This window comes from Ambystoma mexicanum, chromosome 5q (assembly GCF_040938575.1).
Source record: "Ambystoma mexicanum isolate Mex_15411 chromosome 5q, UKY_AmexF1_1, whole genome shotgun sequence".
Taxonomy (NCBI): Eukaryota; Metazoa; Chordata; class Amphibia; order Caudata; family Ambystomatidae; genus Ambystoma; species Ambystoma mexicanum.
The window spans coordinates 523920878-523938192 of NC_090933.1; the positions used below are offsets into that span (position 1 = coordinate 523920878).

The 17315-nt window shown below is 44.4% G+C and overlaps 1 protein-coding gene across 1 annotated transcript in view; it reads right to left on the reverse strand.

The window, feature by feature from the left end:
• PRKDC (protein kinase, DNA-activated, catalytic subunit) overlaps window positions 1-17315 on the reverse strand; it is a 3362625-nt gene that overhangs the window by 1202689 nt on the left and 2142621 nt on the right. Inside the window, exon 57 of the mRNA XM_069621025.1 lies at window positions 71-281. Coding sequence (XP_069477126.1) covers window positions 71-281 — 211 coding nt within the window. The remainder of the gene's footprint in view (window positions 1-70; window positions 282-17315) is intronic.

The following is a 17315-nucleotide window of genomic DNA, read 5'->3' on the forward strand; positions in this document are numbered from 1 at the left end:
CCTTACATTAAAACATTTTACAGGCATTTTAGTCTGGCACATTCAAAATTGTCTCTGTTTTTCAGCTTACCTGAAATCTGCATTCTGATAAGGGATGCTCAAACATCTGTCTAATATAATCAGGGCTCCTGCTGGTCATTTCAAGAAGAAGATTTGTTGCCAAACTTAAGTAGTGTGTTTCTATTTTGGGAGAGTACAGTGAACTAAGCAAAGCCGATAGACGTTCGAAGGTGCCCGTTGGGAGCCTAGTTTCATTGCTCCAAAAATTTCTGACAATCATTCTGCAACAATGACAAACATTAGTATGAATAATACGACAGAAATGTGTTTTTAAAAATATATCTTTCTATACATCTCAAATGGATACTAGACAGAATTTAACATATTTATATCTAGCTAGATTGTTCAACAAGGCCCTTTTTTCTTGCTTAGAATATTAATTTATCAATTTGTAGAATTTAAGTAAATCATTTATTACATCCTCAATTTACAAAATTTGGGATGTGCAGTATTTAGGATTCTCGCCTGATATTATGGAGAAGAATTAAGGGGAGAAAGGCGATGAGCAGCTTTCTATAGGATTCCTGCATCAGACAGTACATTTGGTACTTTTAGGTAAAACAAAGAACAAATTACTTACCTCTCAATAATGTACTTTCAAATGGATGTTCCTCCCATGGATTACTCAAGTATGATATTCATTCTCCGGTGCAGACTGCCTTCGGAAACCTTTTCGACACCAGGAGGTGCAATGAGGTTTTGTGTCAGGTCCACTTGGTGCCTCTACGTGCCCCGCACCGAATGTGATATCAGGCCCAGTATATATGGAGGACTTGCATCGAATGACCTCAATTCTGCCCTCTTTCCATAGCACTCAGCCACTGGTGGACAGCAGATTAGATGAGGTGTACACACTGTCTGTTGGGAGGGCGATGAGTAATTTGTGGGAATAGCCATCAGAAAGAAGATAACTGAGTAAGTAATTTGTTTTCTAATGGATTCCTTTCTCCGAACGATTCCACATCTACGAGAGAGTACGATAGCAGCATGCAGACCTAGAAGAGGGAGGAGAGCGTGAGGAAACCACCTAAACCAGAAAACCCTGGCGGATCATTCAACCAAAGTGAGCATCCTGCCGTGAAAGGGAATCCAAACAGTAATGTTCGGCAAACGTTAGCAGTGAGGCCCAGGTAGCCCCTTGGCAAATGTCCAAGACAGGGACCACCCCAGTGTAGGGCAGATGTAGGAGGATCTCACTGCTCAAATGAACCCAGAGACCCTCTGGTATATTTTTCCCAGCCACATCATACTATTCCAAGATGCAGAGAATGATCACCAGAATAACCCACAAAGACCTGGTCATCTTTTCTGACGTCCCAGGTCAAAGAGATGTAGTAGCGGACAGCCCGCACTGGGTCCAACATATGGAATTAATCCTCTCCCTTGAATGTTTATGGTGGGAGGAAAAAATACAAGATGATGGATCTTTTGAGAAACATGCAAATATGAGACCAGGTTCAGGTGGTAGAATGGCCTCACTTCTCAAGGTCACCTTCTCCATGGTAACAAATCAAGTAGGCAGGTTAAACAGGTAACACCAGGAGCGTACCCACCATCCTCATGCAAGTAATGTTTACCAGTACAATCCTGTTTATGGTGGGCAATGTGAACAAACATGAATGTGGGGCTCAAACTGGGCCCCCATCAAGAATGTCGATGGTAAATTCAAGTACCACGTAAGAATAACACATTTGTCTGGGGGAACTGGTTGCATAATCTCTGCAAAAACTGCATAACAGTGGGGATAGTGAAGGAAAACCCTTGCTCAGGGTTTCTTCTGAAGACCAATATGGAAGCCAAGTACCCCTTCACTGTGCCTATTTGTAGGCCTGCCTGGCCCAAAGAAAGCAAAAACGTCAAAACAAAAGAGGCACAACAGTTGAATGGTTCCAAATCCCACTCCCGACACCGAAAAGCAAATTTACACCATATGCAGACATACATTGACTTTGTGGCTAGCCGTCTAGGTGAAAGGTGCACATCCAGGATGTTGTACGACAAATTCCACACCTTGTATCGCAGCCTCTCAACAGCCAAGCATGAAGTTTCAAGCTGCTGGGGTTTGGGTGGAGGACCCAGCCGTCCAACTGGGAGCGCATGTCCGCTCTCGACAGGAAGCGCCAGGTAGGGTGGACGGACAAGTCCAGAAGTTATGGATACCACGACCCCTGGGCCTAATCCTAAAAACTAGCAGTATGACAGGAAATCGTCAGAAATACAGAAGTCGAAGTCAACAGTCAGTGCATCCCCAGAGCATTCTTTCGAGGAAATTCCCTGGTGTAGAACAACTCGCACTTCTTGTTAACATAGGAGTCAAAGAGATCCATTTGAGATGTCCCCTACCAAGAGAAGAAGAAAAGCAACCAGGGCCAGCCTGATCGCCCATAGCTCCAGCATACTGATGCGTTTACGGGCCTCCATCGGAGATCAAAGTCTGCTCACTGTAAGGTCTAACAGGTGAGCGCCACAACCCCTTAATCAAGGATGCATCCGTCACCACTGTTAGTTGGGGCCAAGGATGTTGAAGCAACGACCCTCTCAGAAAGTTGTCTCTCAACGACGACCGTGCGAGATCACGCAACACGCAGTCAGATACTCAAAATAGGTCTGACATGTTGCTCTGAAACTTGAGACCATTGAAAACGGAGCAGCCACTGAAGCAACCTCATGCACAGCTGGGCCTCTGGCACTATCAGAATGCATGAAGCCATGAGACCCAGTAGGCTCAGAAAGGTCAAAGCCAGCATCAGTGGAATATGTTTGTCACTCGATGCTCTAGAGGGAAGGTCCTACACCCAGGCGAGTGTCCAGGAACACAGCAATAAATCAGAGGGGTCAAGACAGAAAAATATATGACTTCTTGAAATTCAGGGCAAAGCCCTAATGGTGTAAAAGGCAGCACGTTTAGTGCACTTGCCGGAACCTGGTTTGGAGATCCAGCTTTGACAAGCCAGTCATCCAGATAAGGGAAGACATGCATGCTTTGTCCCTCCTTAGGCGAGCCACAAACACTGCCAGCAATTTGGGGTGGACAACTGGATAGAGGTTTTCACAAGTTGCAATTTTATTATATTATATGGGTGTGATAACACCTCGCTTTCCCTAACCCAACAAGGATTTCCCTGCCTATGAAATTAAGACTAAGGGAAAAACACTAACATCAAAAGGTCCCTCGCACTTATACATACAACAAAATCATATAGGTATTATATAGCCGTTCAAACAGTTAGATTCACGCATGTACTTTATAACCAAATATCCGTGTAACCAGGGTCGGTTCCCCGTTCCCCTGGATTAAAGTAGGATTTTTCCAACTCAAAGTTCCAATCAATAAAATTATTTCAGTAATCCAGTTTTGTTTCAAAGGCAATACAAAGTTCCTCTCAATAGCCAAGTTTTGCTACAAACACAAAGTTTGCTCACTCCATGTGTTTTTCACTTGGCAATTGGATTGTCCCACTGTCATACAAGGGTCATACTCTTCAGAATAATTGTCAAGTTTCCAACAAACACTTGCTTAGTAAATCGAGAAACTTTATCTTCACACTGCCAGTCAATATTTCATTATAATTGAAAAACAAATGTTTTCACATTTCCCTTTCATGAACAATAATGTTTTGTCACAATGGTTTTACCACAGTTCATCAAACACATTAGTGGGCTTTACATTTTATTTTAACAACCACCTTCCACCACAGTGCAGTAGTTCAATGTCTTCTTCCTAGTCCTCTAACCTGCCAGGAGTAACCACTAATAGTCCCTTTCCTTGTATACGTTCCTGCCACGATAAAACTCCTACTACTACAAAGTGCTCTGCGGTGTGGCTTGCTTCAAACTTTAAAGAAAGTAATTGACTTTCACCAGCATTGAAATTCACAACTTCTTTCATAAGGATACAATACACCATGATGCTGTTCTTTCCACTGGTATGTTTGCCACTGGCAGCGCAGGTTAAGTTCCTCTCTCCTTTGAACCTTTCTATAAGGAGGGCTTCTCCCCTGCCACTGTTGAATTTCTAATACTACAACAGTCAACTGCTAGAAATGTCTCTTATTCACATTTCTTTCCTTGGGAAACGATTACCCCGGTTTCATATAATTGCCTTCTTTTGACAACTTGGCTACTACCACTCCTCCAGCATCCGCTACTACATTTCATCTCACTACTACTCCACACTACTACTCAATCACCCTTCTTTCACTCTGTACCAGCCATCTCACATTCACATCTTACACAGTCCGCTCTAAACACATGTCTCACAAACATGGACTCTAACTCTACATACCCTCTATCACTCCTAAGCCAATGCCTCACCTGCTCCAAAACCCTTCTCTACAATCGGACGCTCGGTCCTTCCTCCTGCTGGTTCCCCTTTTCAGAGTCATCCTTTTAGTCTGACCTCATCTGATTCACCCATAATTCCTGTTTTCTGCCCCCTACTTATGCACCCCCTCTCTTGCTGAGAGTTGGTCAACTGTCCCTACCCAATCTCCTTGCTACTTTCCCCTTTCTGGCTGTGTACAGGTAAAAAAAGGCTTAAAAGTGGGTATTAGCCCGTACACTTTCTCCACACGAGATGTGGCGGTGATGGAAGATGTAGTTCAAAGTTTATTTCCAAGGATCGCAGCAGGCAAGTCCACGGTCCCTTCCCCTTTCAAGGTCATGGTGGTCTAGTGGGTTGTTTTTTGTTTCAGAACTACCAGTGAGTTCTGCCAGTCCCATTTGTAGTGCAGGCACTCAGGACTGTTGTGTGGCTGTGTTTCTATGCATCTGTTCTGTGTGTCTGTGCGGTTGGAGTCCGAATCTCTCTCTAGGCACTTTGCCGCAGTGATCTGGTCTCTACGACGCTGGAGCTTTGTTTGAGCAGGTTGCTGCTTCTGATTTTCCAGTTTTTTCTTCTCGTGTCTGTGTTCTCTAGAAGCTGCCCTCTCTGTGGACTGGACATCTGAAATGGAAAGAGAACACTGGCAAGCATATGCATTCAGAGAAAAGACTGGAGACACAGTTCTGCAAAGAAACTAGTTGGCACAAAGGGGGAGGGGCAGACTTGGGGCCTTCTCTGCTGCCACAGTCCATCTAAGGAGCAGGACTGTGTCTAGCAATAACGCTGGTAGCCCCCTCTCCCCCAGCTGGGAGAGGGCTCCTGACCTCCTGTGGACAATTCCCAATTATTGACCTTGTCACAAAGGATCCCTGCAGGACTCCACAGGAGATGGTTTGCTGACTTTTGCAACCACACTTTCGCGACTGGAACCTTCCCTTCCCCTCTTAAGCACTCTCTTGTGCACCCCTCTTCTTAAGAAACCCTCTGCTGGCCCCTACTGTCCGGCTAACTATCGCCCGATCTCCATTTATCCTTTTCTGGGCAAACTCTTGGAAAAGCTGGCCAATTCCCAGCTTAACCTTCACAACAAATCTGTTGGTTGTCTCCATGACCATCAGTCTGGCTTCAGAGCTGCCAAAAGCACGGAAACTGCTCTCCTGAACATCCGTGAAGTCCTGCTCTCAAACCTTGATACTAACCACCCTTCTGTCCTCATCTTACTCTATCTCCCTTCTGCTTTAGATACTGTCAGCCATGCCATCCTGCTCAACCGGCTCCGTGATAACCTGGGTATCACTGATCAGGCCCTGGCCTGGCTGACCTCATTTCTCTCTGACCGACCCTCCCAGGTCCAACTCGGGTCCTTACTCTCCTCCATCTCTCTCTCTACCTGCGGTATTCCCCCAGGGGTCTAATCTTTCTCGCTGGCTGTTCAACCAATACCTGGCACCTCTCACCCACCACATAGCTGCTCCAACTTTCAGTGCTATGCAGTTGATACTCCGCTCGCTTTCAGGCTCCCCTCAGTTGCCTCTTCTGCCTCTCTCATCCTGGATTGTCTGTCCGCAATCCAGGAGGGGTGTGCCGCCAATGATCTGTGCATTAATGCCACTAAGACAAAGATCCTCCTCATCGGCTCACAAGCACCTTCCTTTCCTGTCACTCTTCGGCCGGTCACTATGGGCCCTCTTCCTGCTCCCACTTGTGAGGCTAAGAACCTCTGTGTCCTCTTCCACTCCACACTCTCCTTCTCTCCTCACATCTCTGACGTCTCTAAGAAATCAAACTACCAACTGCACCTCCTTAGAGGTATTCTTCCTTTCCTAACTTTCCCCCAGAGGCTCACTGTCTCTAGAGTTCTGGTTCTCTCTATGCTGGACTACTGCAACAGCCTTTCTAAATCTACCTACCTCTACTCTCTGTCCTCTACCACTCATCCAGAACAGTACTGCGAGACTTGACCTTGGCCTCAAGCTCTGGGATCTTATCTCTCCAGCTCTGAAATCTCTCCATTGGCTCCCAGTGGCACCAAGGATCAAGTTCAAGACCCTCTGCATTGTCCACAAGGCTTTCTGGAGCCTGGAACTGCAATACCTCCAACTCTCTCTATGGAAATATCTTCCTACTCGAGCTCTTCACTCCTCCACCTCCAACTCCTTGAGGGTCATTCGCTTCCCCAAGCAACAAGTTGGGGGAATATCCCTTTCTTCGGCTGGTGCCTCCCTCTGGAACAGCCTCCCTGCTTCTCTGAAACTTGAGCAGAACCCTCTCCGGTTCCAGAAGCACCTCAAGACCTTCATCTTTGCTTCTGCATTCTCTCCCCTGCTGGTGATCTGCCCGATTCATGCACTGGTCACTTGGCTACCCTCTGAATTCGGGCCCAGGTCCCTGCCCGTCCAGCTTCATACCTGCACTGCCTCCTGGCACTCCCTGCACTTGTGGTCTGTATCTGTAACCCCAAAGCCCCCTTTCCTGCACTTATTAGACACCTGTTGTCTGCACTTCTAACACTCGCACTTGCCACTGTTGGCTGCACTAATTGTTATGTTGATTCCTTGTCCTGCACTTGTCCATCCTCCTACCCCCCCATGCTCGCCTGGCACTTCACCCCTCCCGCTCCCCTGCAATTGCATGATCTCAATGTCACTAGGCCTAGTAAGATCGTTGTTTCTTGTCCTCCCTCTGTTCCCCTCCCTTGCCTTGTCGTGCCTTGAAACACTTGTGCATAGGCGTGTTATAAATGCCACATCATATATCATATGGGGAGGAGGGAAAACCTCAGAATTCTTTTTGGAGAGAGATTAAACTACAATCACTTTCGGAAGTAATATGGCTCTCAAAGTCACCATTTTCTTTCTAAAAAACCTGCCCTTACAAAGGAACAAAGAGGCAATCCCCCAAGCCTACAGTCCTGCCAGTGGGCAGGGAGATCCTTGTCTGGAACGAATACACATAACCCTTCCACAGCTGTACTGGGCCTACAGCACGGACACAGGTGTGATATCAATTTGACATGGCTGGGACAACTAGGAGAGAATCTGGCAATTATACCCTAACTCAGATAATGTCTTATATTTGCATATTACTGTGCCACAAGGACAGGATCCTCAGAGTTATGGAGTTGTTGGAGCAGGGGTGGATATCTTAAATGTAGCCTCTGCGCTACAGAGACTTGGCTGTGACTGTAACTGTCAAGACAGCACCTGTGACCTCTGAACCTGCTCTCTGCCACTGGTAGAGCCGGCGCTGCAAATCAGGATAATGATGCAGCAGGGCAGTAGTACACACTAAGCTTTTGGCATGCAGCTTATGAAATGGGAATCTGATCAGCAAATTACCCTTTCAAATATGGAATTACCTGCATCATTTTATTATTGAACAAAAATCAAAAAAGCCAGGGCTTTCATGCCCTTGCAAGATGGCATTGAATCAGAGAGACAGTGTAAATGGAAGTTCTATTCGGTTTATAGTGATTCCCTCGAAAAAAATGGTCGACATCCTAAAGCAACGAATACAAACAGTCGAATGCCAATGCATTGAAAACCTATATTTTATATGTAAAAGTGCAATCCCATCGAAACCAGTCCATCGACAATATACATGGACTGGTTTCAATGGAAATGCATTTTTACATGTAAAAAGTAGCATTTCCATTCATTTCTGTGTAACTTTAAAATATTACATGGCACTGGCCAGCCCCTTGTAACGTTTTAAATTTATTTTCAATTTTGGGGGGGTCCCTGCCCCCCAAACCACCCCCCAACCTCAACCCTAACCCAACCCTAACCCAAGCCCGAACCCTAACCCTAACCCTAATTTAACCCTTAAACTAACCCTAGCCCAAACCCTAACCCCAACCCTAGCCCTAACCCTAATTTAACCCTTAAACTAACCCATGCCCCAACCCCAACCCTAATACTTACCATTACATGTTGATGGAACCATTGAATTATTTTCAACGAAATGGCCATTCGATGGAATGGTATTTCGATGAAAACAATTCAATGGTTTGACATTCAATGGTTTGGGTTTAGATGGAATGACCGGATACCTTCTATTCATCTCTTTGGAGAGCCAAGCAAAGCAGGAAAAGCTTGTGGACGAGCAGGACTTGTCACTCAAGAGACAGCCGTAGATGAGGGTATCATCGCCTTCATTTTTTTGTTATCAACGAGGTTGTCATTGCCATTGATGGGATTCTTGCCGTCGTCAGGGTCGCCTTCATCTGAGTGGTGGACAAAGTAAACTTGCTGGGCTTTTCCAGAGCTGACAGAGAAGGTGTTGACCGGGTCTTTAACTGCTTAGTTTTCATCAACAAATGACTTGTGGACGGAGGATGTGCTGTGGACGATGGTGTGGTGGGCAATGAGAGTGTCGAAGGACCAGCCAACTAAGCCATCGGCACAGATTTCTTTGATGAAGCAGGTTGTTTATGTGAGGATGTGTGCAGTAGGACTGCCTTTTCCAGTGCAGACAGCTAGGGTGGTATCACCCTTCGTCACCCTTTTCCCATAGGAAGCTTCCTTATGGGAACTCAACCTCTTAGAAGAGGAAGCATACTATTGGGGTCTGCTGTGGTAGAGTGAAGCATGACTTCTAAAAGAGGCAGAGTGAGGCCACAGTCCCCTCATCCAGCCAAGCCACCAACCTTCTGTGCTGGTCTTTCAAGGGCTTATTCGAGAACGAGTGGCACACGGGATACAAATTAACGTCATGGTCTAGATATGGGCAATTCGGGCATTCCTCATGCTGATCTTATATATATTCTTAAAGTGGCAGGTGGTACATGCCTTGAAAGGCTTTTCCTAATCTTGGAATCAGCCCTGGTGGGGTAAGGAACCATTTCACAGGCCTCAACCCTGGGAAAGAGTTCAGCCCGGAAGAAGAGAAAAGTACTTATCATAGATTTCCAGCGTTAAGAAAAGAAATCGGGAAAGTACTGAATAGTTGATTTAATTAGTCGGCCGAAACCAAATAGTTGGAAAAGTATTCGTATGTAGCGGAATACAGAGCCAAATAGTTGTAAATCAAAGCACACTTTAAAATATGCATATCCATTCTTTATTGCATTTCTTTTCTTTGCTGTGCTGTCTACAGAAGATGTTTGTGTAAACCATAAAAGTAATACATTATCAGAAAATAAACTGTTCACTAACAGCGCAGTTTGTATTTTTGTGCATACATAGGTGTCAATGGTTAGGCAGAGCCAAAGTAACTAAAACTAGCACTCAATTATAATAGCCATGAATGCAATCACTGTGAAGGGAGACTGGGATGTGTCTACTCATTTGTGTTTGAATTTGTATTTGTTTATTATTTGTATCGCGCATCGAACCCTGAGGTAACTGGGTGCTGGAAAAACTTAGTTACATACATTGAGAAAGCGAGCAGATGATAGCAGAATGGAGACCAAAGGTTACAGGTGGTACATACTTTCAAATGCTCATTTTGGGCATGCTCATCTTTAGCTTTCTGGCTCCAGCAAGGCATTGAAACACAAAAGGAGTGATGACATCAATTAGCACCGTGCGGACTACTGAATACAACATTTTGGGATGGTAAAGCCACGCTTTCTAAGTGTAGCATTGAGTGGGAATGAGCCATTTAGATAGTATTTTTATTTTTTTAATCGGGTGGGGTATATGTTGGTGGTGTTTTGAGGCATGGTAAAAGACACCAGACAAAAATATATAGGGAAAGTGGAGTCCTCCACGGTTCTGAGCTGACCCTATGGGGAAGGGACAGTGCTGATTTTCAGATCTTTAATTCACATCTGAATGTTTATTTTACTTACTTGTTTCACTTGTACATCCATTTGGTACAATGTTTCTAAATTGTAAGCTTACATATCTTCTAGTCTTCATCACACAAATATTCCTCTTTTTTGAGCTCTTTAATGTTGGGAGGAATGTCCCTGCTGCCACAGACTGGGCATTTTGGTTAATAAAAAAAAAAGAAAAAGCCAAGTTCTTTAGTAACATCTGTCACATTTGTGCTCAAATCGTTTTACTAAAGTTTCAGAATCATAGAATCACAAAAACCTAACTCAATTTGTGCATTTACCAGTGAAGTCTTAAATTACCTTTACATCACAGCTCAGCACAATAACTTTAAACTTGCAGTGGATGGAAGCCCGCACAGGCATATGGGACGATCAGGGCGTGGAATCCACAACAAGTATCTGAGTGCCCTGCCTGCTACTTGCTCCTCTACTTGTCTTCAGGGTTTTTTCGAGTTTGGGTCAACCCAATCACACAATTCCTGCAGTTGTGCAGCTTGACAGTATTTTCGAAGCCGAGGTAAAGCCATCCCACCGCTATCTTGAGGCCTGTATAACATTGCAGCTGTGACAAATGTGCTTATTAACCTCCAGAGGTTCTCTAGCACCTTTTTGGGAGTTGTCAAGGGGAGAACTTGAAATGGGTACAGATGTTTTGGCAGAATGGCCATTTTTATCGCTGCCACTCTACCCATAAATGATAACTCCTGTGCACTCCACTTCAGTAAACTGGCCTTAACTGCACCCAAGACTTCAGGATAATTTGCATCGATAGATCCCCTGCCCGAGCTGTAATCCATATACCCAAGTAACGGCTGCACTTATTCGCCCTCCTAAAGGGAGGGATGCCCTGCAGTGCTTGCACTCTGTCCCGCCCCAAGGATACGTTCAAGGCTTCATACTTATCGAGATTTATTTTGAACACTGATACTGCTCTGTATTCTTATAAAAGGTCAAGTGTTGGAGGGAGTGAAGACTCGGGTTCGAACACAGCCAGAAGAATGTCATCAGCATATAACACTATTTTATGATCTGTCCCCCCATAACTGATACTCTGTATATCCTCCTGCATCTTATCTGCTTGGCTAGTGGTTGCACTGAAAGTGCAAAGAGGAGAGACAAAAACGGACATCCCTGCCTCGTTCCCCTATTAAAACGAAAGCCCTGAGATAATTGCCCATTGACTGCTAATTTCCCAGATGGTGTCCCATACAATGGAAATATCCCCCGTATAAAGTTCTCACCTAGCCTGAACCTGTGCAACACTGCCCGTTAGTAGCTCCACTCCACCCATGTCAAATGCCTTTTCAGCATCTGAGGCTACTAGAGTCGCTGGGATCATTTTATTTATGAGCAATGTCAATGAGGTCTATCACCCCGTCTAGTGTTGTCGGCAGCCTGTCTCCCTGCAACAAATACCAACTGATCAGCCGTCTCCAAGTACGGGAGTATCTGGTCAAACCGTGTCGCTAAGATTTTGGCGTAGAGCTTTATGTCCATATTTAGTACCGCAATGGGGCGTTATGAGGAGCAAAGACATGGGTCTTTGCCCTCTTTACGGATTACCGACATCCTCGCCTCCTCCATCGAGCCCAGGACCCACTCCTCTCTCCAGATCGTGTTGAATGACACATGAAGCGGGCCGAGAAGCGCGCTCGAGTAAGTCTTATAGAATTCTGGGGAGAATCCATACAAACCTGGGGCCTTATTTGTTTTAAGGGAGCTAATGGCCTTTAAGACCTCTTCCTTCGTTATGTCCCACCGTCACTTTCGGTAGAACACATTTCCACAGAAAGGCATCTATCAACTCCTGCGCCGGGGAATCAGATGTATACAGCTCTTTATAGAAATTATCAAATGCATCTCATTTCCCTTTTTTTGTTTTGAATATGCTCCCTTCGGGTGTGCGCAGATCCCCAATGCCTTTTTATTGGCTCGAGCCTTAAGCTTCCAGGCCAATAATTTGCTTGCCTTATTCTCCTGTTCGTAATGATGCCGTTTAATCTTCAGCAGAGCCTACTCTGCCTTGTTCCTCTCTATCATATTGACCTGGCCACTCGTCACCTGAAGTGTTCTATAGACTTTCCGAGAGCCTGAGTGCCAATACTGTACCTCTAGCTCTTTTAGCTGCGCTAGCAGTTTCTCCAGTTCCAATGCTTGCGCTCTTCGAAGTCCCACACCCTTTGTGATTATCACTCCTCTAATGTAGGACTTAAATGCATCCCACTGTGTCTCTTCCCTAGACTCCCCCTGAGCATTATCTTTGAAAAAGCATACAATGCTATCGCCCATCTCCTTCTTCCACACCGGGTCATGAAGCAGGGATGAATTCAGCCTCCAATCAGAGGATTTAGGTTTCCACAGCTGAAGGTCCCAGGAAAAAAACACTGGAGCATAGTCCGAGTGAGTGATAGTGCCCATATCGGCCGTCCCTACCCTTGATAGAATCCCCCTTCCCACAATGATGTAATCCAGCCCAGAATACACTTTATGCACATGAGTGTAGAAGGAGATGTAATTTTGGGTCATCTTATGATGAACGCCTCAGAGACCAGTTAATTTTAAAAGTGATGAGTATAGCAAACCTGCACCCAGTTCGGGTCCTACAAAATGCTTCAGATGTGGCAATTTCTCGCACTTGGCCAACAACCCTGAGTGTCCTGGACATCAAGCTCAGTATAGTAAATGTGGTAGAAAGGGGCAAGTCACAACACGTCAGAATTCGTATCGTAAAATTGCTAAGGACATTTCTGACTGTTCGGAGTATGAAAACATGAAAGAGACTATCAGATGGTGAGGCATGTGGTGTGAGAGTTGGTCAGTGTGCGAAGTGGGTCCAACTAAAGTTTTCGACAAACAAAAAAAACACATTACACTGTACTGGTAAATGGTATAGGAATTAGAAAGTTAAATACTCTGGTTCCGATTATACCATCATCAATAGAGAAACATTGCAAGACATTCAATGTTAGTTTGAAGCCCTTGCATATCAAGGCAAATGCACGTGTTGGGAAATAAATTGGCATGGTGGCTGTTTTGTGGCAACCATTATATGTCAGAATAAATTCACCACAGCAAGAATGTATGTGTCTAATAGAGGTGGATGTTTGCTGGAATGGTATCAGCAAAGGGACATGGGAATTGTAATTGACTAACAGATTCCAGGTAGCATTGACGCCATTACCTCCCGAAAATCGGGTACCTGAAGGCAACAGGTCTGATGTGTTCAAGGAACAACTTGGATGTTTCAAAGGCATGTGTCACAAGATTCAGCTGAAGAAGGGGGGTATTTCTGTAGCAAGTAAAATGAGAGGTGTACCTCTTGAGTTAATGAAACAGGTGACAACGGAAATCAAATGATTGGTGACGGAGGACATAATTGAGCCGGTAGTGGCTGCTGAATGATGTTGTCCTGTGGTTCTAGTAAGAAAACCCAACGTTAGTGCTCCTCTGTGTATGGACTTGAGAGCGTTCCACAAGAATGTTATTGTTGACCGTTTTTCATTACCAAATATTGGAGAACTCCTCAGTCTCCCGTCAGGTGCTAAGGTATTTTCTACTATAGACCTGGCTTCTGCTTACCATCAAGTAAGAATTCACCCTGACTGCAAGTACTGCACTACGTTCGTTACCCATGAAGGTACATTCAGGGTTAAGAGAATGCCGTTTGGACTCATTTCTGCTGCAGCATTCTTTCAAAGGGCTATGAGTAACATTTTGGGGGATGGAGTGTTTTTCCATCAAGATGACATTTTAGTCATGGGTTCTTCTCTAAAGGGTCATGATGTCAAATTGAAAGTTGTCAGCCAGATTGAACAGTGCAGGATTGACGTTACTGAAACCCAAGTGTTGTTTCATGGTTCTGCAGATTGATTATTTGGGGCACAGATTATCTGGTGAAGGAGTAGCACCCAGAAAAGGGTCTAGTCAACTCTATGATACAAATGGTAACACCAAAGGACAAGCATGAAGTGTTGTAATTCCTAGGGGTTGTGGATTACAACAAATTTGTAAGAGAATTTGCTGACAAGTTGTATAAGAAAGGCATTGTCTTTGAATGGTCACCTGAATGTGACAAGGAATTTGTTTAAATTAAACAAGCCATCTCTCATGCCCTGGTTCCTGCTGCTTTTTACACTACCGAGGACACTTTTTCTGATGACAGATGCCAGCGGGACAGGACTAGGGCCTGTTCTAATACAGAGAGATGAAAACGTGGAAATGGTGGTAGCGTTTGCTTCAAGATCACTTAAAGATGTTGAGCTTAGATACTCAGTTATAGAGAAAGAGATGTCAGTTATGTGGGCCATAAGGACATTTAAAACGTTTTTATGGGGCAGAAATTGTACTGTTCTAACTGATCACAAACCGTTAATGGTGGTGTTCACGTCAAAAGGTTTGGATGGAGTATTTAGATGCATAGTGAATTGGGCTACGGCACTGCAAGGACATGATTTTGAACTTTTGTACCTTGGAAAGAAAATGTAATTGCAGATTTTTTAGCCAGGAATGGTGTCTACAGTTGTGACGAAGAGCTTGGAGAACCTTTGCAGGATGTATTCTGAGTGTGTGAGGACACCATCTTGCATGATGAGTGGAAAAAGGCTGTGACAGACGATCAATAATTAATCAAAGTGAAGGAATGTGTATGCAATCACTGGTCACGTGATAAGGGGCTTAATTCTTTTTCACAGAGTGAGGAATTACTTGGGTGCAGAGGACAGACACGTACGTGCTGGTGGTATAGTGCATCCCATGGGGGTGTGAACAATTGGCTCTTGCAGGTCACGTAGGGATTGCCAAAACTAAAGGCAGGCTGAGAGCTGATTATTGGTGGCCAAGTTTGGATTCTGAGGTGGAGGATATGGTTAAAGGCTGCTCAGTGTGTGCAGCATCCGATAGGGTTTTGAAAACATACGTACAACCCCTCAAACCTTTTGACTTTCCCAATCTACCTTGGGAGTATGTGGCACTAGATATTTTAGATCCATTATAGTCAAGAGGGGGTGTCAAGAAATTTGTCCTAGTGCTAGTGGATCTGTACTCAAAATGGGTGGAGGTCGAATGTGTCCATGAAGCAGACTCTAAGGAAGTTGTTACATTTTTGGAAGGTGTATTTCAGAGGGAATGTTTTCCCAATAAAATCCTAATGGACAAAGGTGTTTAATTCACTTCAAAGATAATGAAAAACTTTCTTAAAGGCATGCGGGTGGAACATCATAGAACTGTGCTCTTCCATCCCTCCACCAATGGCATTGTAGAAAGATTTAATAGGACCCTTACGCAGAGTGTGCGGATAGCAATCAGTTGAGTGCTAGGAGGAATGCATTGAGAAATTGGTGTGGACTTGCCGATTATCGCCACACACAACAGGGGTTATTCCATTTGAGGTTTTGAGGAGAAGAAAGGCTGCTTGACCTCCTTGAGGATCTGGGTGTTCAATTTGCAAATTATGCTGATGACACCCAGATCCTCTTCGAACTTTGTGGCAAGTATCAGGAGGATGTAGCGTCCGAGAATCGTATTTTTTTTTTTAAATCCAAGCCTGGATGGCGCACAATTCTCTAGCTCTCAATGATTCAAAAAACAGAGCTGCTTATCCTGGCATTCGCCCCTCGATTAAATAAACTCCCTCAAGAATATGAATCTTTTGATGTAGCTGGTACTATTATACCTGTAAGCAAATAAGTGAAAACCCTGGGAGTGAAGTTGGATGTAAACTTATCAATGAAAAAACAGGTTTCTCAGATTCGTTCGTCATGTGCACTTGTAAATAAACTTCTGCGTCAGATCAGACCATATTTAACATTTAAAAACAGATCTCTTTTGGATTCCTCTCTAATAAACTCACGGTTGGACTATTGTAATGGTCTACTAGTCGGTACATCTCAAGCAAACCTTCATCGGCTTTTAACTGCTCAGAATGGAGCCATTAAGGCAGTATTTTGGCCTGGCTAGACGTGACCATGGCACTACTTTCAGGAGGAAACTTCACTGGCTTCCAGTGAGACAAAGAATTAAACACAACATTGTCTCACTTACATATAAATGCCAGAACTCAAAATGCTCCAATAGAGTTCTTCGCTCTTCTGATATACTCCAGCTCAGCCAGCCGTGTTCTCGCTTAAAACATTTTGGCGACTGTAGCTTTGAATGAAATGCCCCTCTGGAATGTAATGTCCTGCCCTTGAACATTAAAGCATCCCAATCGGTCACTATGTTCACGAAAAAGGTGAAGACATTACTGTTTGATCTTGCTGAATAGAATTTCAATTTCGCTATCTGTTTCCTTTCCTGTTTATTCCCTTCTCTTCGAGCACTCTGAGGCCCACGGGCGTGCAGCACCTCACAAGTAATAAAATAAACAAACATCGGTGTGACCTCCATGGTTAGGGAGGATGCGTTTTGTTGAATGGAAGGAGGCAGCCTAACTGGTAACTAGGAATGCTGAAATGAAGAGAGTTCATGATAAAAAACAGAGCTAGACACACTAGAGAAGAGGCTGGTGATTGTTTTTGGGTGCGTAGACCGTATGGTCTTCTGAAAGGGGAAAGTAAGTTTGTTGGTCCCCTGAGGGTGAGCAAAGAGTTGGATGATGTAGTGATGCTGGAAGATGAACGCACGTGTCACGACTGTGCCACTGGAGCACCAATTAGTACCCATTTTGGACTATTTGGGACTCATTCATTACCATAGTACTCCCCGGACAATGCCTTTCACATTTTTGTCTTTATGTTCTGTTTGCAATTCCTAATTAAATTCACTAACTACATATCCCATAATGCACCTTGTGGCAGTTCTCATTCCCTGGCTGTTAGAGAGAATTCTCAGAAATGTGCTAATTCCTCTCTACCTTAGAGACCCTTTTTCCCCACTCTCTCATGTATTGTTTCTTTGGTTGTGGAGTCTGACTAACTCCATAGGCATCATCTTTTACATTGTACCACACAGCACCTTGAGTGCAGTGGCACAGGGAAGTCTTTCAGATTTCCCAAAGGTTCAAATATCTTTCTCTTGGATAACTACTGTTTCCAAGAGCAGTAAAGTGAAATTGACTTTACTTGCATTTGTAACTTTCTAGACCCATCACACACTATCTTACAACAGGGTGCTGGATGGGTTACTTAGTATCCCCTTTGTCTAGTTTCTCAT